The sequence below is a fragment of the Sapajus apella genome, unplaced genomic scaffold (genome assembly GCF_009761245.1).
Source record: "Sapajus apella isolate SASKATOON/1434 unplaced genomic scaffold, GSC_monkey_1.0 scaffold87, whole genome shotgun sequence".
NCBI lineage: Eukaryota > Metazoa > Chordata > Mammalia > Primates > Cebidae > Sapajus > Sapajus apella.
The window spans coordinates 6,094,258-6,115,894 of record NW_022437027.1 but is presented as its reverse complement, the minus strand read 5'-3'; the positions used below and the strand labels follow the sequence as shown (position 1 = coordinate 6,115,894).

Genomic DNA, 21,637 nt, shown 5'->3' with positions numbered 1-21,637 from the left:
TTTCCTAATAAACTTGCTTTCACTTTACTCTATGGACTTGCCCTGAATTCTTTCTTGCACAAGATCCAAGAACCTTCTCTTAGAGCCTGGAACAGGACCCCCTTCCTGTATCATGATCATAACTCACTGCAGCCCTCAAACTCCTTGTGACAAGTGATCCTCCTGCCTCAGCCTCCTCAAGGGGTAGGACTACAGGAACAAGCCTGGTTAACGGGAGAGAAAAAAACAGTTAATCAAACTGTCTTTTATCAGTTTGATTCCTGGCGGTACCATTAAGCATAAGAGAATAGAGAAAGGTTTTCTCCTTTCTTACATCCTCATCTTTATTATTTTTCTTTCATGTACTATATGTAAAATATTGGATGAATGTCTGCATCTTGTCTCAAATTATTTTTGAAAAAAAGTAAGTTTATAATTAATCAAGAGACATAAATGTCTTTTTAAAAATAAGAATAGGCCAGGCACGGTGGCTCACGCCTGTAATCCCAAAACTTTGGGAGGCCAAGGTGGGTACATCACAAAGTCAAGAATTGAAGACCAGCCTGGCCAAGATGGTGAAATTTCGTCTCTACTAAAAATACAAAAATTAGCCAGGCACAGTGGTGGGCACCTGTAATCACATCTACTCGGGAGGCTGAGGTAGAGAATTGCTTGAACCTAGGAGGTGGAGGTACAGTGAGCCAAGATCATGCCACTGCACACCAGCCTGGGCAACTGAGTGAGACTCCAAATCAAAATAATAATAATTAATAATGATATTAAGATTTTGTATCTTAGGAATATGTCAACAATAAAAGGCCAACATCTTTTGAAAATCCATCAGTTCTCTTAGGCCACCAGCATCATCAAAATAAGGAATACAAGCAAATAAAATATTACAGACAGAAGAGCCATTGCTCTGTGTTCTAAAGTCCTTTATCCCACCAAAATCTTTTATATAGGAGTTTGATTAACATCAATATATAATTTATTATTTCATATTTTTAGAGACAGGGTCTAGCTCTGTCACCCAGGCTGGGGTGCAGTGGCACAATTGTCAGAGGCGTGTAAAACAGAGCAACTCCATCTTGAATAGGGGCTGTGTAAAATGAGACTGAGACCAACTGGGCTGCATTCCTAAGAGGTTAAGGCATTTTTAGCCACAGGATGACATAGGAAGTCAGCACAAGATACAGATCATAAAGACCTTGTTAATAAAACAGTCTGCAGAAAAGAAGCCAGCTGAAACCCATGAAAACCAAGATAGCCATTAGAGTGGTCTCTGGTGGTCCTCCCTGCTACACTCCCACCAGTTTACAAACTCCACAGCAATGTCAAGAAATGATCTCATATGGTCAAAAGGGGAGGCATGAATAATCCACCCCTTGTTTAAAATACAATAAAAAATAACCAGAAATATGGGCAACTAGCAGCTCTTGGGGATGCTCTGGCTAGGGGGTAGCCTTTCTTTTATTACTTCACTTTCCTAATAAACTTGCTTTCACATTACTCTATGGACTTGCCCTGAATTCTTTCTTGCACAAACCCAAGAACCTTCTCTTAGAGTCTTGATTGGGACCCCTTTCTTGTAACATAATCATAACTCATTACAGCCCTCAAACACCTTGTCACAAGTGATTCTCCTGCCTCAGCCTCCTGAAGAGGTAGGACTACAGGAACAGGCCACCATGCCTGGCTAATTTTTTTTTTTTTTGGTAAGGACAGGATCTCATTATTCTGCCAGGCTGGTCTCAAACTCCTGGCATCAAGCAATCTCCCTGCCTCAGCCTGCCAAAGTGCTAGGATTACAGGTATGGGCCACCAAGCCCGGCCTTGATATTCTTCAATGCAAAATTAATATCCTCTTCTTTGTACTCTCATAGCATAGCACATTTTACATCACCTATTATAACAACTACTACTGTATTATTTAATATAATTGTGGATGTATTTTTCTGAACTATTTCTGAAGCTGACTTGGGACCTAGGATAATGAGTTACTCATGTTTGTATATTTGCACCTAGCACAAGGAGGGCCATACTATCAGGCAATGGTCTATCAAGATATAACCCCAGTGTACTTGTATGTCAAAGCAGACTTTAAGTAATGCCATAGTGGACAAGAAAGACTGGTTCCTACATAACTCTTCAACAATGGAATCCAAGATGGCCAAATAGGAACAGCTCTAGAGTGCAGTTCCCAGCAAAAACAACGCAGAGGGTAAGTGATCACCCCATTTCCAAATCGGTTTTCACTGCCCACAGACCCAGAGGTTCCCAGGCCAAAAAGTGCCAGGAGTTTCCAGCAAGGCTATTTCAGCCAGTGTTGCGGGTTGGCGCCCAGAAACTCACACAAATCTGGGTGGCAGTTTCAACTGGCACTTGGAACGCCTGGGAGAGAGAGCAGCCCATTCAACTGAAAGGGAGGGGGCTGAGACAGGGATCCAGGTGATGTGGCTCGGTGGGTACCACCCCCACAAAACAAGCAATCTGAAACACTCTGGATTGAAAGTTTCACACCAAGCACAGCTCAAACTAAAGGGATAAAGGAAGATTTATCAAGCAAATGGAGAGCAAAAAAAGGCAGGAGTTGTGATCCTAGTCTGTGATAAAATAGACTTTAAACCAACAAAGATCAAAAGAGACAAAGAAGGGCACTACATAAAGGTAAAAGGATCAAGGCAACAAGAAGAGCTAATGATCCTAAATATGTACGCACCCAATACAGGAGCACCCAGATACAAAAAGCTAATTCTTAATGACCTACAAAGAGACTTAGACTCCCACACAATAATAGTGGGAGACCTTAACACTCTGCTGTTAATATCAGACAGATCGATGAAACAGAAAATTAACAAGGATATCCAGGACTTGAACTCAGATCTGGACCAAGGGGACCTAATAGAAGTCTACAGAAATCTCTACCCCAAATCCACAGAATATACATTCTTTTCAACACCACATTGCACCTACCACATAATAAGAATCAAATAGATGCAATAAAAAATGACAAAGGGGATATTACCACCGATTCCACAGAAATACAAACTACCATCAGAGATTACTACAAACAACTCTATGCATATAAACCAGTAAAACTTGAAGAAATGGATAAATTTCTGGACACTTGCACCCTCCCAAGCCTAAACCAGGAAGAAGTTGAAGCCTTGAATAGACCAATAACAAGGGCTGAAGTTGAGGCAGTAATTAATAGCCTACCAACCAAAAAAAGTCCAGGTCCAGATGGGTTCACAGCCGAATTCTACTAGACATACAAAGAGGAGCTGAAACCATTCTAAACAATACAAAAAGAGGGAATCCTTCCCAAACCATTTTATGAGACCAACATCATCATCCTGATACCAAAACCCAGAAGATACTCAACAAAAAAAGAAAACTTCAGGCCAAAATCCATGATGAACATAGATGCAAAAATCCTCAATAAAATACAGGCAAACCGATTGTAACAGCACATCAAACAGCTTACCCATCACAATCAAGTAGGCTTCATCCCAGGGATGCAACGCTGGTTCAACATACGCAAGTCTATAAACGTAATCCACCACATAAAGGAACCAAAGACAAAAACCACATGATTATCTCAATAGATGCAGAGAAGGCCTTCAACAAAACTCAACAGCCCTTAATGCTAACAACTCTCAATAAACTAGGAATCGAAGGAACACATCTCAACATAATGAAAGCTATTTACAACAAACCCACAGCCAATATAATACTGAATGGGCAAAAACTGGAAGCATTCCCTTTGAAATCTGGCACTAGACAAGGATGCCCTCTCTCACCACTCCTATTCAATATAGTATTGGAAGTTCTAGTCAGAGACATTAGGCAAGAAAAAAAAAAAATAAAGGGTATTCAATTAGGAAAGGAGGAAGTCTCTATTTCCAGATGACATGATTGTATATTTAGAAGACTCTATCATCTCAGCCAAAATCTCCTTAAACCGATAAGCAATGTCAGCAAAGTGTCAGGATACAAAATCAATGTGCAGAAATCACAAGCATTCCTATATACCTATAAGAGACTAACAGAGAGCCAAATGAAGAGCGAATCCCATTCGCAATTGCTACAAGAGAATAAACACGTAGGAATACAACTAATAAAGGATGTAAAGGACCTCTTCAAGAAGAACTACAAACTATTGCTCAAGGAAATAAGAGAGGACACAAATGGAGAAAACATTCCATGTTGATGGTTAGGAAGAATCAATATTGTGAAAATGGCCATACTACCCAAAGTTATTTATAGATTCAACGCTATCCCCATCAAGCTACCAATGACCTTTTTCACAGAACTGAAAAAAAACACCTTAAACTTCATATGGAATCACAAGAGAGCCCACATAGCCAGGACAATACTAAGCAAAAAGAACAAAGCCGGAGGCATCACACTGCCAGACTTCAAACTACACTACAAGGCTACAGTAATTAAAACAGCATAGTACTGGTACCAAAACAGAGATATAGACTAATGGAACAGAACAGAGGCCTCGGAGGCAACACCACACATCTACAACCATCTGATCTTTGACAAACTTGACAAAAACAAGCAATGGGGATAGGACTCCATTTTTAATAAATGGTGTTGGGAAAACTGGCTGGCAGTTTGCAGAAAGCAGAAACTGGATCCCTTCCTGACACGTTACACTAAAATTAACTGCAGGCGGATTAAACACTTAAACATAAGACCTAACACCATAAAAACCCCAGAAGAAAACCTAGGCAATACCACTTAGGACATAGGCATAGGCAAGAACTTTATGACTAAAACACCAAAAGCATTGGCAACAAAAGCCAAAATAGACAAATGGGACCTAATTAAACTCCACAGCTTCTGTACAGCAAAAGAAACAATCATTGGAGTGAACCGGCAACCAACAGAATGGGAAAAAAATTTTGTCATCTACGCATCTGACAAAGGGCTAATATCCAGAATCTACACAGAACTAAAAGAGATTTACAATAAAAAAAACAAACAAACCCATCCACAAGCAGGCAAAGGATATGAACAGACACTTTACAAAAGAAGACATACATGAGGCCAACAAACATATGAAAAAATGCTCATCATCACTGGTCATTAGAAAAACGCAAATCAAAACCACATTGAGATACCATCTCATGCCAGTTACAATGGCAATATTAAAGAATCTGGTGACAATAGATGCTGGAGAGGATGTAGAGAAATAGGAACACTTTTACACTATTGGTGGGAGTGTAAATTAGTTCACCCATTGTGGAAGACAATGTGGCGATTCCTCAAGGACCTGGAAATAGAAATTCCATTTGATGCAGCAATCCCATTACTGGGGATATATCCAAAGGATTATAAACTGTTCTATTATAAAGACACATGCACACGTATGTTCATAGCGGCACTGTTTATGATAGCAAAGACCTGGAACCAAGATAGACTGGACAAGGAAAATGTGGCACATATACACCATGGAATAAAATGAAGCCATAAAAAATGATGAGTTCGTGTCCTTAAGGACATGGATGAACCGGGAAACCATCACTCTCAGCAAACTGACACAAGAACAGAAAATCAAACACCGCATGTTCTCACTCATAGGTGGGTATTGAACAATGAGAACACAGGGACACAGGGAGGGGAGCATCACACACTGGGGTCTGTTTGGTGGGGAGGGACAGTGGTGGGGTGGGGAGGCTGGAGAGGGATAACATGGGGAGAAATGCCAGATATAGGTGACAGGGGATGGAGGCAACAAACAAACCACATTGCCATATGCACCTATGCAACAAACCTGCATGATCTGCACATGTACCCCAGAATCTTAAGTACAATAACAAAAATAAATAAATAAATAAATAAATAAATCTTCAACTCATCAGCATCTTTATACCTTTTGCTTCAAAGCTGGCGTTCTATCAGCTCTGACCTTCAGATTTGTTCCCTATGAAGAGAGACCCTTAAGGCCTCGACATGACACCACCCATGCTCTTGCTTAAAAGATTAAGCCAAACATGACAGGCATTTACTAATATTTGCAGAATCAATCAATCAAAGACAATCTTGTACAGTAAAAGAAGTCTCAAATAATGTATACTTTAACATGTCTGTGTGTATATACAGATGTCAATATGAAAAATCAAATATTTTTCATCATCTGCTAGGTAATTAACTGTTTTTTTACCACCCTCTTTCCCATGTCTCTCACCAAGCCTCCTGACAACATCTAACTATATAGAGCACTAGGTATGTGGTAGAGCTCAACAGTGGTTATGGTACTGAATATCTCTTATTAGAATTCAGGCAATATTTGATTATACACGTATAGCAATGTGTACAATCTTTCAAAAAATAATACAATGTATTAGCATTCTAGTTTTCCTTAATTTCCTTTGTGTGACCTTGGATGAATTAATTGTGAAGCTTGACTTAATTGCTCTGTGGCTTAATTTCCTTACCTGTAAAATGATAGTACCAGTTCCTACCGCAGAGTAATACTATGAAACTTAAGTTAATTAAAACATGTAATTAAAATATGTAAAACACTTAGAATATCTGACATATAAAAACACTCGAAAAATTTTTACAATCAATAATCATCATTACAAAAAATATTTCTACTCGCAGTCTATAAAACACAAATATTCTAAGTAAGTATTTTAAGAGAAATAAACCAGGGAACTTGAAAGCCTAGTTTAGTCTATTCAATAAAACTGTAAAGAAAACATAGTTTGCATTTATCAGTGTTTTTATTCTTAAGTTGAAATACATAAAATAGCCATTTTTATAGGGAAAAAAGTTGAATATCCCCTACTATATAGGGTTAACTTTCGGTTATTTTATATCTACAAATTATTTTATGTTAGAAAAATTAAATACATTTCACTGAAATGCATTTAAAGGAATTTTAAGAAATGCAAACTTAGCCTGTAATTAAGCTTCCAAAAACAATTTTAAAATAAGTGAAAATATTGCCACCATAAGCATCTTTAAGTGGAGAATGAAAGAACCTGGTTACACTACTAAAAATGCAGTAAACATTTTCCTCAAACACTGACTTTTTAACCAATAGGGCTCAACTTTTCTAACTTAGTTCTCTAAATGGGCTCCTGTATAAAAAGACTAATGGAGGTTAAAAAAAAAAAAATCTACTGACTCTCTTTTCATTTGACGACAGTTGCCAAAATCATTACTTTCAATCATAAAATATATTCTGTTAGATAATTCTTCTAAAGTTTCTAAAGAAATATGCTTACGACTAGAGAGTTTTCCTGAAAAGGAAAATTAAAAATCCTGATTTTCAGATCTGAGAAACATTAATCATTCAAATATAGTTGTTCATTCATTCATTCATTCAACTAACATTGAGTGCTTCCTACGTGCTCTGAGGTCACAAGCAAAGGTCCTTAACCTTAAGAACTCAGAATCCTCAGAGGAGAAAAATTAAATAGAAAATAATAAAATGTCATAAAAGCTATAAAAGAATTTAGGAAGGAGACTTAGCTCAGATTGTAGGGAATAGAGCATAGTATCATCCATGAGAGGAAACTGCAAAGTACAAAATTAAGGATATGCAAATCAAAAACACTCAAAGCAACTCAGCTTGGTTGGAATGAAGGGTTAAATTAGTGGAAACAACACACAATATATCGAAAAGGGATTAGTGCAGACTGGATCAAGGACTAGATGAAGGATTTTGCATGCCATAGCCTAGTACAGTGTTTGAATTTTACCTGGTAGATTTGCAAATAAATGGACAGTGTACGAGAGAGGCAGGGTGGGGAAAAAGGAGGAGAGAAAGAAGGACATGGGTGCACAGGTACCAATGATAGCTTTATATATTCAGTGGATACCGTATTTATAACTTAGGGTAACAAAGTAGAGAACATAAATAGGAAAAAAAAGAAAACAACTTACCATGCTTTCCCCTAGAAATATCCACATACTGGCACAGTCGGGGATGGGTGATGGTTTTAAGGATTTGAAAGCGACCTAAAATTTTGATGGAATTTGGTGTGAGAGGAAGCCCATTGCTTCCACAAACATCGTGTGGCAGAGCGGAGGCAAAGAAGGTAAAGGCTCCCATTTCAGCATCCTTCAAGGGAAACATTTTTGGAGTCCTAGGTCTTCTAAGATAATCTAGAAAAGGAGAGAGTTTCAAGCCAGACAGACCAAACCTTAACCATGATTAACATACAACTTGGAGGAAAATGCCAATCTGAACACCTTTACTGTGATGTTTCACTTCACAGTAAAAACATCAAAGTAAAAAAATTCTAAAATATCAGGCGACAAAACACCTAAGCATAAATGTATATTGCAGCTCTAAATCAAACTCAAACATTTTCAGTGGCATAAAAAGGAAAAGAGAGATTATTCCATCTTCGATGACATCTGATAGTTTAAAAAGTAGAGGAAGTAAGTTTCTGCATCTTCGTATTATTGATAAGACTCTTCTCTTTACCTAAATATTCAATAACCCACATACCATCGACAACCTTCTTTCTCATACAGTGCAGAAAGTCAGGAAAGAGAAAATATAGATACCAACTAGAAACTAAATAACCAGGGACCTTATAATAGTAGTCAAGCTTAAACTAGAGTAACAGAAGGCTCTATAATATTAATAATCAGTTTTCATTTTTATGCTAGGTGTTTTACATAATGCAAGATCTGACTTAATCATCTTAATAATCTTGATAGAGCTATTATCTCCAGTTTAGAGGTAGTTGTTCCACATGAATAGCATGAGGCATCCTATTTGCACTGACTCCAAAATAAATAGGGCCCCCAGAGTTGTGTAAGGTAACAGCCTGGAGATTTGGAAATTTGCTGCATATCAATCTGAATCACATTAAGGTAACCATAACAAAAAAAATAGGTCTCCTGACACAAAAATATTTTACCCATGTGTCCCACTAAAAAGACATTCTACTGGTAAAGCACTGCATTTTTCCCTTCTCAGCTTTTATAAAAAATATACTGGAATTCCAATTCAATAAGACCACTTTTCTTACGTCTGACCAGAAACCTTACTGAAATCATTAAAAATATAGTATTTAAAAATGTACAAATGCTTAACAAGGAAGAAAAAATAAACAGGCCATGAGGTGATGAAAGATTTCTGGAAACCTATACAAAACAAAATATATATGGAAGAGTATTGTCACAAGAAGCTGAACTAAATAAGCTACAACCTATAATTGCCAGGAGGTTTGTTTGGCCTCTTCAGATTCAGAGGCTTCAAACGCAGAGAAGGCAGGAACAATGGTAAACAGCAGTCAAAGAGGGTTTAAAAGTGTCAACTCTGCCACCAGCCCCACGACATAAGCAGTTGTTTACCCACCACGAAAAAAGAAAAAGATAAGTTTCTTCTCTAAAGAAGTTGAACAAACTGTCTGAGAATTACAGTAGTTGCTATGGTGAGTAGAGCAAACTCCTCACAATTCTGGAATTTGTAGGATCCCAGCTAAGATTTGGCTGTGCACACAGCCATTCTAAAACAAAATATAACAGTCAATAAGCATGTACACATACGCAAAGCTCCCAGGCAGCCTTCCTTAACTCTTAAATAATGAGTTGTCTGGGAATTATCAGATAGTTGAGGAAAGACTACAGTATAAAGGGCAAACAATAAAATAAACCTCCAAAAATCTGACTTTGGAAGCAACTGAAATAATTTACATATATATATATATAAACACACACACACAAACCAACTCTAATAAATATAGGGAGATTTGAGAAGATATTGCTTCCATTACCTTAAACAAATTATAGAAAAACCTATTATACAAAAGAACAAAGAAATGGCCAATAGATACATGAGAAGATAAACAACCTCATTAAAGGATTGCACATTAAAACCATATAAAAATTTGTATCTACCAGACAGTTAAAAATTAAGAAATCTGATAACACGTAATGTTAGAAGGATGTGGAAAAATAGGATCTCTAATTTAAGTGGGAGTATAAATTAGTAAATATAAGTGGGAGTATAAATTAGTAAAATCACCAGAAACGTTTTACACTATCTTGCTATTATATTCCTACACACACACACACACACACACACACACACACACACAGAGAGAGAGAGAGAGAGAGAGAGAGAGAGAGAGAGAGAGAGAGAGACAGTGGATCTGTGGAAGAAAGGATCAGGGCTTTTTTGCTTCTAATATCCCCAGACTGGAAACAATGTAAATGTCCAATGGCAAGTAAATGGTTAAATAAATTGTGGTACATTCACCTGTATACACAATGAAAAATAAGCAAACTCTAGCAATATTTAATAGCATAGATGAATCTTAGCAATATAATATTGAGTGAAAAAAGGTAATATAAAACATGCCAATTTTCATAAAACTCAAAAACAAAAAATAAAATAATTATGGAATACTTACATATATTGTAAGAATATACTCAATAAGTAAGGAAATTTTTTTTAAATTATCAGAAGATGGTTACTACCAAATTAAAGCAGTGGTAAGGTTAGGGAAAAATCCACAAGGAGCTTCAAAATCTTGAGAAATAACCTAGTTTTTAGCTGGTGGATTAATGGGTATTCGTGTTATTATTATGCCTGTAATTTCCATGCTCCGTAGCTATATTTATCTACATATGTGTATGTACGAATACCACATATCTCATAATTTAAAAATTTTTCAATAAAACAAATTGATTTTCAACAAAGACAAAAGAATTCAACAGAAAAAGCCTTTTTTACAAATGGTGCAGGAAAAATATATTCATATGTAAAAATTATAATCCCAACTTCAAAGATATTCATGTATGAAAATTATAACCCCAACTTCTACTGATACATCCACAAAAATTTAAGATGTATCATAGGCTTAAACATAAAGGGTAAAATTGTCAGTCTTCTAGTTGAAAACATAAAAGAATATATTTACAACCTTAGGCTAGGCAAAGATTTCTTAGATACAACAAAGCACTTGCCACAAAAGACAATTTTGATGAAGTAGACTTTACTAAAATTAAAAACATCCGCCTATCAGAAGGCACCCCTAAGAAAATAAAAATTCAAGCTAAAGGGAAATATTTACATCTATCTATATATACATATGACATTATGTATACATATGACCTTTTAAAATCAAATATATGTATGTCTGTATATAACCGACTTGTATTCAGAGTCTATAAAGAACTACCACAATTCAATAATAAAACAAGCCGATACATACATAGGTAAAATCACAAACATATTTTCACACAAGGCATGATAAGGAGAAAACGGAAGAATAATTTTGGAAAATATTTGGAAAACTCTTCTAAAGTTAAAAATATCCCTAACTGGTGACTCAGAAATTCCACTCCTACTAGGTATTTACCCAAGAAAAATGAAAATATTTGTTCATAAAAATGCTTGCATGAGAATGTTCATAGGAACTATACTCCTAATAGCTAAAAACCAGAAGCAATGCAAATCTCACAAGTGAATGAATTAACATATTTTTACCATGAAATTCTATTCAGCAACAAAAATAGAACAAACATATCAAAATATGGATGTACCTCAAAAACATTAAGTTTATGAAAGAAGCAAACACAAAAGAGTGCATACTGTATGACTCCATTTAAATGTAATTCCAGAACTAGAGTTCTAAACAATAGTATTAATAACAAAAATCAGAAGATAGTACTGTGGATGGGGAAGAGGGGACTGAATAGACAGAAACAGAGGAACTTTCTGTACTGATAGAAATATTCTCTTGATTGTGGTGGTAGTGGTTACATGGATGAATGCATGCATCAAAACTCATAAAACTGGCCACTTAAAATCAGTGCATTTTAATATGTATAAATTTCATCTCATAAATTAAGAGCCTATGAGAAGATAATAATTTTAAAAAGAGTAGAAGGCCGGGCGCGGTGGCTCAAGCCTGTAATCCCAGCGCTTTGGGAAGCCGAGGCGGGTGGATCACGAGGTCAAGAGATCGAGACCATCCTGGTCAACATGGTGAAACCCCATCTCTACTAAACATACAAAAAATTAGCTGGGCATGGTGGTGCGTGCCTGTAATCCCAGCTACTCAGGAGGCTGAGGCAGGAGAATTGCCTGAACCCAGGAGGCGGAGGTTGCGGTGAGCCGAGATCACGCCATTGCACTCCAGCCTGGGTAACATAAGTGAAACTCCATCTCAAAAAAAAAAAAAAAAAAAAGAGTAGAAATTATATGTTTGGCAAACCAAATAGAGGCATTGGAAAATAAAGTTCAGACAATTGCTGAGAACGGGGAGCAAAAAGACAAATAGGTAAAAAGAGAAGAAAAAAGATAAGAAAGATAGCCTGTTCCCCAAGAGAAAGCAGAAAACCAATGCAAAAGGACTAGAATGCAACAGTGAGTGGATCGAGCCAAGCATCCAGCAGTCACTTTATAGGGAGTTTCAAAAAAAGGAGAGAAAAATAAAGGAGAAGAAATTGTGAGAGACACGGAGAAAATCCCCCATAGCTGAAGGGAAATACGTACCTTCAAATTAAAAAGCCTTATAATTTCAAGGATAATAAATGAAAAAAACCTATACTAAGACACTTAACTCCTATGAATGCATTCACAGTAAGAATAACTTGTATCTAGACACATTGCCATAAATTTTCAAAGCATCAAATGTTAACTAGAAAATTTTAATCATTTCAGAGAAAAAATGATTCTGCTATCAACAAATTAAAGTGAGACTGGCATTCTCAACAGCGGTAATCAAAGTTAGAAGAGAGCCTGGTCAGTGGTGTGTGCCTGTGATCCCAGCTACTCAGGAAACCGAGGTGGGAGGATCACATGAAGTCAGTAGATTGAGACCACACTGAGCAACACAGTGAGACTCCATCTCAAAGAAGAAAAAAAAGGAAAAAAAAAAAAAAAGTTAAAGGCACTGAAGGATTGAGAGCTGAAGGAAAATACTTTTGATTCTATATATCGTCAAACTACCAGTCATAAGAGCAAATTATCATTTATAGCCATACAAACATTAAAAAATAAAATTACCTTCCACATGCCTTTTGTGAGCAAGTTTCCTTAGGATATATTCCAGGAAAACAGGGGAAAACCCAGTAACAGAAGGCGAGGGGCTAAGAAAGTTATTCACCCAAGAGTGAATATAAACCCAGGATAGAAAAAACAATACAAAAGAACTAGAATGCAATCTGTTCAAATGAAACAGAAAGCCACTGGGCTTCAAGGGGATTATCTTCAAGCAGAGGAATGGAAGCCTCAATGTGAGTCATACAAAGAATGAGAAGATTCGGTGAAGAAAGTACATCCACCTACCTATTCCCCAAGAGAAAGCAGAAAGGCAATCAGGAAAGTGGGGACGGTTAAAAACTGTGTAATTATACAGTCCAAAATATAAAGCATGCTCAACTACAGCATATTTTGCCATTGGTGGGAAAGAAATAAAAATCCATTTGACCTTGATATCACAGTCTGAGTATGGCACAAGAATCATGAAGTTAAAACTCTGGTGAAAAAATGTATCATGGCATACAGCTTGGACATGCACCCAATAACAACTATAAAGCCATAATACTGTAAACATTTTATTGGTTTTTGGCATGTGAACAAAGCACACATATTGTAGTTAAGAAATACATTTTCAACCTTGACAATGTACAAATAAATGTTCAGCTAAGGGAAAGTGGGCATGAAAGTAGCTTCTGAGGTGATAAAGGAAAAGGTAGAATCATTACTTTTCTCGTTTTACCAAACAAAGAGTCAAATATATTTTTAAAAGTTGATGCGAAAAAAGCAGTTATGTATATTATTTCGAATTATAAAGCAACCAATACAAAAACTAAAAATTGTGATGACTATTCCAAAATTCAGAGAAGAGAAGTTGTGAATGGTGTGAGCTATCTCAAGAAGTCAATGACAAAGGAGTTAGCAGTTTAACTTATTAATCAACCTACAGACCTAATATTAGAAAAGGTTAAAAGTGGTTATCTCTGAAGAACAGTACTGAGGGTAGGACGGGTGACACAGCTGCACTTTATTATTCAATCTTACTATGCTATACTATTTGATTTTCAATCGGGTGCCTTTATTGCTTAGACAGCTGAAAATAAAATAACCTAATAAAACACAATGATCAAAAAGATAAAACACTAATTAGCATAAAAGATTTCATCACTGTTCTGCTTCCACTACCTCTTATATGGTTGGACATAAAAAGGCTCACACACAAAAATACACACATACATTTGCTTACACCTCGTGAGTGGAAGAAAACCAGGAGGAAAAAAAAACACGCTGCGGTGAGACATTAGATGAGGGAAACAACAATGCAAGCAGTTGGGCTTGATCATTCATTCATTCAACAAATATTTTGAAGCCCCTATTTTAAGCCAGTTGTTTTTCTAACTGGTGGGCAAAGGACAATGAACAAGTCAGACTCTGCCCTCAAAGAACTTAATGACTCAAACGAAGGGAGAAAGTAAAAAATAGTGCAAAAGATACTGGTTTTATCATGAATTAAAGTTTCACATTTCTTCAACAGGAAAATGATACTAATTCATTTACTTTATATATACATTCCCTCAAAAGGTTATTTTTGTCCCAAATAGATAGAAACAGGGCAGGGGCCCTTGAAAAGCAGACACTGACAATTCTCAAGTAACCTCTTTCCACTGCTTCACTTTCTCCTTCTGCTCAAGGGAGTGTTACACTTTGACAACTGACTAAACCTCGAGGGCCAGAAACAAACCAAAGCGAAATTCTCCCTCTATGGTGAGTAATGGAGGGGCGGATTTTAGATGCTCTAGCCTCCTCCTCTAGCCTTCCTTTGAAGCAGTGAGAGCGACTGCTGTGCCTACAGCTCCCAAAGGACTCAAGTGAATGTGTGATTCACAGGAAAGGCGGGCTGTAGCTAGGGATGGGGACAGTACCCATCAGCAAGCCGCTCGCTCCACAGCTCGGCTCTCCATCTCTCCTGAGAACATGCGGGGCCACTCACTGCTCCCGATAGTCCTCTACCTCCCACAGACCCCACGCACTACGGCACGGAAACTGGATTACCCAAATACCTGCCTCTGAGTCTGGGGACGTAGGCAGGCACAAAGACAAGGGGGATGGAGCTTCTACACAGGGCCCCAGCGCTGTCTCTGTGGCAGGTGTTGCCGCTACGGCTTAGTGCACCAGACGCTGCATTTCAGCTCCTCCTACAAAAGAGGCCGCTCCTGGAACGCCGGGGGCTCAGAGGTTGCCAACAGAGTCAGCTAAAGTTCTCTCCCCGGAACCGGCCAGGAGCGCGAGCCCAGGCTCCCCATTCACAGCTCCCAGCTTTTTACCCTCCTCCCTCCCCTCAGCCTGGCCTTTTCTTCTGCCCTCACAGCCACCGCGACCCAACACTAAGGAAAGACCCCGACTTCTGGCGTCCTGCCACTTGCCCAAACTGGCGAGGAAATATAGCGAGAAGAAAGAGATGCGGGGGTTGGGGGCGGTTGGAGATACTGAGTGAGGGAATGGAAGACGAGGAGCGTGGTGTGGCAGGTTAATGGGACTGCACACAGGAAGGGGAAGACAGAATTTGGGATTGAATCTGTAGAACACTCAGGCGTTCACCAAAGACACCTACATTGGGTCCTTTCTCGCTGCTACAGTCCGCTGATGGTTGTCCGTACATGCTTCCTGCTGTGGCTGTCTCGGAACACCTGTCTGCCGCTTTATGTGAGTGATGTTGTGGAGGGTCACTCACACGGGGATCGCGGATTGCGGTCGTGGGGGGGTCTTCCTTCTCTAACTTGTCTCCAGGAGAGAGGACCTGGCCTGCGGGTCCTAATGGATAGTCCGCTCGCACTAGGACCAGCCCTGGCCTGAGAAACAGGAAAGAGCTGGAGACCTCCTTCTAAAGGAGCCGCGTTTGAAAAATAGGATGCAGGGCTAAATTAAGAATGCTACTAGAAAAAACCGATCCCTAAGCGTATTTGCTGTTATGTAAATGTGTGTGTCGAAGGACTTGGGTATTCTGGGGGACAGGAGGGTGAAGACATGAATTTATTCATTCACCGAATAGTTATTAAGCTCCAACTCTATTCCAGGCACCGTTCCAGGCATTAGGTGAAGAGCAGTGAACAAAACAGGCAGACATCTCTGTCTACTTGTAGCTCACATTTTAGTGAGGAAGGCACATACTAAGCAAAGTAATTAGAAACGTGCTGTATTTTAGGTCGTGATGAGTGCTGAAGAGAAATATAAAGCAGGGAAGGATATAGGTTGAAATTTTAGAGTGACACAGGAAAGTCTCACTGAAAAGTTGACTTTTAGTAAAGAGCTGAAAGAAGTGGGAGATTTAACCATGCAAATATCTTGATGAAGTGCAGTCAGACAGAGGGATCAGCCATTGCAAAGGTCATGAAGCAGAAACTTGCCAAAATAGCAAGGAAGCCTGTAGGTCAAAGTTGAGTGAAGGGTTTAATCCTTCACTGGAGAGTAAATCAAGGAAGGCAGGTCATGAAGATCTTGAGGGCATCTAACTTTTATTCTTAATGAAACAGGATTTTGGAGGGTTTTGAGCAGTGGAGTGATGTGATCTGACTTCCTTTTAAGAGGATCACTCTGGCTGCTATCAAAAATACACGGAGGAGGACTTGGTGGGAGAAAGAAGGCCAGTAAGGAGAGTTTTGCAATAATCCAGAGGAAGCATGATCGTGGTTTGACTATGGGTGGTGAGAAATGGCCATTTATATTCTTGGTGCACTTAATTTGGATATGTAAGAGCATTATAGATGACAGGATTAATTGTATTTAATTAGGCTTTGGAGGACACTTTAAAAATGAATTCCAGTGTGAGTTTCAGAGTGACAAACACAAGTAAAAATCATGGCTTTGCTATGTGATACTTGAAGGGATTCAGGTAAGTCATGATTTTCCTGGATCTGTCAATAAAACTGAAATAATATCTCTTAAGATTGCAAAGATTAGGGTATATTACAGGTATTTAATGACAAGGTATGTAATGTGCCTGGTCTGCAAATCTCAACCAGGTAAAAGATGGCCTTATTGTGAGGTAAGACGGTCATAGGAAACCAAGACATACTCCTTTTTAAATGTTATGGACTCTTTACTGGGGAGAAAATTTTTGTGTTAATGACAATGATATTTAGAAATACATGGACTGGCGTCTTATATCTGTCCACTCTATAATCATTCTCATAGCCATTCTTAAAATCCTCCAGGACTCCCTGTGTCCTCATCAGTAAAGGGAAAGAAGACTCTCTGGTAAGGGAAGCAAGAATAAATAGGAACTTTTATAAAAAATCAATTTTAGATACTCTTTTTATAGGTTTTGGCAAAGGTTGATAAAAGACCTATGGAATTACTGCTGGTTGCTGCGCTTACATATTTTGAGTGTCGTGAGATGCATTGCTCTCAGCGTATTTACCTTTTCTTATCTTCTTTAAATTCTGACTTTTGACATATATGATTTAAATCCTAAGAGGTGTTTTAACCTAGTTCTTAAAGGTGCCACATTACTTAACACTATAATAAGGACACTCTTTCAGTGTGGGGTATTTTATTTATACTATAATAGTCTTACATATCCAGTAATTAGATTGTCTAGCAAATCAGGGAGAGAAGTTGGAAGACATGAAGGGAGGAGAAGACAGGAAAAAAATGAATAAAATTACTGTAGTCCATCAACTCTGATATACACATTTTTCTCATACTTACATCTCTGAAATAGGCGGGTATTTTTAAATTGTTAACATCTTTAAATCACTATAGATGAATTGGCAGTTGTGAAATATTTGTCATTGCCCACACTTATGCACACTTGGTCATAACTTAATATTGTCATTATTTCAGTGGAGTTATATATGCAGTGTTGGTATATAGTTGTTGAGTTTAATTTTCCTTTTAAATATCCTTTAGAAGATTATGATTAGCATTAGAATGAAAAGTTACTGCGTATACAGGGAAACAAAAGGGTGATACAAGATAAAATTCCAGGGTTAAATTTAAAAGAAGTCTTTCGATAAATAATGTAGGATGTGCCTCAGTGATAAGAAAGCACTGGGTCAGTTGATTCAGTAGTGTTTTTTGTTCATAATGGTACATAAAATAATAGAACTTCTTGGGATTGAAGCCACTTTTCAACTGATGGCATTTTTAGATTTCCTGAAATAAGGTATTTAAAGCTTCCAACAAAAATGTAATTTTTTACCAAATGTAATTCTGAAATAGTGAAATTAGAGGTTTTGACTAGAGATACTTTCAAATTTGTGTAGAGTTCCTATATAGTATAGGAATTCTACAATTAAAAATCTGTCTGTAAAACTTTATTTCAAAGTAGTAACTTTTATGTTTGATTCCTAATGTTGGCAGCCTGGGGCATAGATTTTGCTATTTAAAAGAAATGACAGGCAATTTAGTTGGGGTAGGGAGGACTATTGAGGAAATTGCTGAATAAACAAAATTGGTAGTAAAGATCTCAAAATCTTAAAAATCCATCTTTGTGTGTATTTTAGTGATTAAGATGTACTGTAAATTCATGGACAGTATTTAGGATTCTGTGTTAGAGGCATCGTCTGATTAATGCCTTTTTAGGTTTGATAAAATATGATAATTAACATTGAGAAGGACAAAATTAATGTGAAGGGACAGAATGATTTAGAGAATATGTTTCAGAAGCTTTTGTCATAAAAAAAAATATGTTCATTCTTACCATTTTAATTTAGTAAAGGAAAAGAAAAGGTCTTGATTCTCATCAAACACAATTTACATACTTGGTATACTGTTTTCTGTGCTTTTCTCTTCATAAATATTTTATATTTGCAATTACTGTGCATGTAATTGTTATATCTATTTTAATCTCACAATCTTAGCTTTTTTTTATTTTGGCCCAGAGACTTAAACCAGCATTTCCCAAACTGTTTTAGAGAATACTACTTTAAATAAATGTTAATAGATATTCCTGGGTTAGGATTCTGTCATTAAATGTGCTTCATAATTATATCCTTTAGAGAAATTATAGCTAGAGCATTAAAAGAGTTAGCTGCAGCATCAGACAGACCTGAGTTTCAATCCTCATTTACCAACTACATATTACATGAGGCAAATTAATTTTAATTCAAGTTTTCTTCTCTGTATAATGGAGATTATTACAGTATTCTAAATGACTTGTGTGTTTAGCCAGCCATCGTACATGTTCTACAAATATATGTAATTGTTATTATCATCTGTGAGAAACCTTATAGATATTAGCACATTAGAAACTCTAAGGACTTAAAACTTTGAAGGTTAGCTTATACTCAATGTAAAATTGAAAAATCACAGAGAAATAATTAGCATAGATTAATGAAATGAATAGTGGGTTGAATGGTAAAAGATTTATTTCAGCTTTAAGCAGTGTTGTTAAACGATCACTGTGCCCTAAGCATAACATTATTTTAAAAAATGTCTTCAACTGCGTTTCCTCATTTGTCTGAAAACTTAGTGCAAAGAACATGATTATTTGTGTTCTCTGCTATAAACTCAGCATATGACACAAAATCGGGGAGTATAAAGTTGTGGTCGTGAACTTACATTTAGGGACGTGGCAGGTAATACAAATCAAAGACAACAGTGGGTAGTAAAGTGTCTGTATGTCTTACTTAAAGACATTCACATCAGTTATTTCCAACACTGTTAACCCTGGAAAAGAAGGTATCCCTGAACTTTGTGGTGTCAGTTTGTGATCCCTAGAAAAGATTAGCAATTAAGATCAAACCCTGAAGAACATTGTCGTTAATGGGACATATAAAGAAAAAGGAACCCTGAAAGGAGGTAACAAGGAAGTAGGAGGTGAAATCAGGTCAAAGTAATTTTATAAATTAAGAAAATGAAGTATAAAAAATTTAGGTAACTTTACCGAGGTCACACAACCTAAATATTTGATTTACCCAAGGCTTGCTTATAAACTCTCTGAAAAAATCCTTTGTTCCTCTGCCAGTGCTAGTGATCATTATCTGCATATTACTAGAAAACATTAACATAAACTTATACATCCAACTTATATTTTTAAAAAATTTAAATAACAAGTATTAGAAAACCCATTTTCAGGGCTTCTGTTCAAAGACAGCAAATGGCTTTTAGCATTTGAGAAAACTTATGTTAACAAAGAGACATAACTAGAAGTGAAATGTTTTTAGATTTCACAAGATGAAACATTTTAAATATTGGCATCATGAATAATATTTCCAGATAACCAGTTATCTAGGACTGGAGAATAAGTAAAGGCTGGCTGCCAGCACAGTGGTTCACATCTGTAATCCCAGCACCTTGGGAGGCCAAGGCAGGCAGATCAGTTGAGGTCAGGATATCTATACCAGCCTGGCCAACATGGTGAAACCCCATCTCTACTAAAACGTCAAAATTTGGCCAGATAGCAGGCTCCTGTAATCCCGGTTGGGAGGCTAAGGCAAGAGAATCGATTGAACCCAGGAGGCAGAGGTTGCAGTGAGCCAAGATCATACCACTGCACTCCAGCCTGGGTGAGAAACCAAGAGGCTGTCTCAAAAAAAAAAAAAAAAGTTTTATCACTTCTCTTTATGATGTTGTTTCCTCTTAGCAGTTGCATATGTGTGTTTAGTTCATTTGTGTTTGTGTGTTTTGAAACATGACATTCTCCTTCCTAAACTTATGCTTGTTCTTTAATATGTATTTTAAAAGTCATATTTTATGTAACTCATTATTCCAGTTATATTTTACAGATAGTTAACATATATATCAACTCAGTAAAATTGTATTTTTTTTTCTCTTAGGCTAGGGTTTATTATCTCTGTTTTGCAAATTACTGTTAGTCTCAGAAGATTTTTTAAATGTTTTTGTATGCGTCAGAAAATGAGTTTCTTTTTTTGATTTTTCAGCAACGTAATGGGTATTTATTTTTTAAGTGACTGTCTAGACCTGTTGGCTTATTTACGAGCATTTTTGCAGATGGACGATTATTTTAACAGTTTAGGAAAATATAGACCAAAAGAGCACAAAAATTCAAATAAAGATACCACCTTTTAAACTGCCATTTTTACCAAAGTGTACACAGAATACCATGTTGTTGTTACTTAAATGTTTGCAAAGCCAGAATTGTAGAGAAAATATCTCAGTAGAAATGGATATATGAAGAAAGTTAAAGTAAATAAAGCATGCTCTTCTGAATTTTAGTATCCTGAGTACAGACAGCATTTCTTTAGTTTTTAACTGTTTTCTATTTTAGTCCAACATAAATAATGATGAAATATATCAACAGGTGAAATGTGGCTATCACAAGCAATAATGTGTACCTGATTGGGAAGAATTGGCAACTTGTATATCTCTAGCAAAGACATATTTGATAAATAATACTAAGATGAATGTGAATCATGGTACATTTTAGAAAAATACATTTTGTAAAGGTATGACTCAAAGCATCTTATTCAAATGTCAAAATTAAGAAAGAAAACTAAAAAACAAATAACTGATATGAAACAAGTAGATTTAAGTATAGACTAATGCTCATAAATAAGCCCACAGGTCTAGACAGTCACCTCAAACATAAATACCAGCCAGTTTGTTGTGGCTTTTCAGAATATTCTTTGTATAGAATTGGTATTATATAATAATTTGAAATTGTCAATCTGTTATTATGTCCAGTTATTATTAAAAATTTCACCATTAATATTGAGTGCTGCT

General features: G+C 36.8%; 2 protein-coding genes across 8 annotated transcripts in view; one reads left to right on the top strand and one right to left on the bottom strand.

The window, feature by feature from the left end:
- Nucleotides 1–15,347, bottom strand: part of TBCK (TBC1 domain containing kinase) — a 272,708-nt gene extending 257,361 nt beyond the window's left edge. The window contains exons 1-2 of one of the 3 annotated variants that reach the window (XM_032254843.1): nucleotides 15,013–15,347; nucleotides 7,891–8,112 (exon numbers count right to left, since the gene is read on the bottom strand). In XM_032254843.1, the coding sequence (XP_032110734.1) occupies nucleotides 7,891–8,083 (193 nt within the window). In that variant the 5' untranslated portion in view covers nucleotides 8,084–8,112; nucleotides 15,013–15,347. The remainder of the gene's footprint in view (nucleotides 1–7,890; nucleotides 8,113–15,012) is intronic. The other 2 variants (XM_032254842.1, XM_032254844.1) reach the window with 2 other exon arrangements.
- A 201-nt stretch (nucleotides 15,348–15,548) lies between these two features.
- The window catches only part of AIMP1 (aminoacyl tRNA synthetase complex interacting multifunctional protein 1), a 33,055-nt gene continuing 26,966 nt past the window's right edge, over nucleotides 15,549–21,637 (top strand). For 2 of the 5 annotated variants that reach the window (XM_032254848.1, XM_032254854.1), the window contains exon 1: nucleotides 15,549–15,655. In XM_032254848.1, the coding sequence (XP_032110739.1) occupies nucleotides 15,654–15,655 (2 nt within the window). In that variant the 5' untranslated portion in view covers nucleotides 15,549–15,653. The other 3 variants (XM_032254851.1, XM_032254850.1, XM_032254849.1) reach the window with 3 other exon arrangements.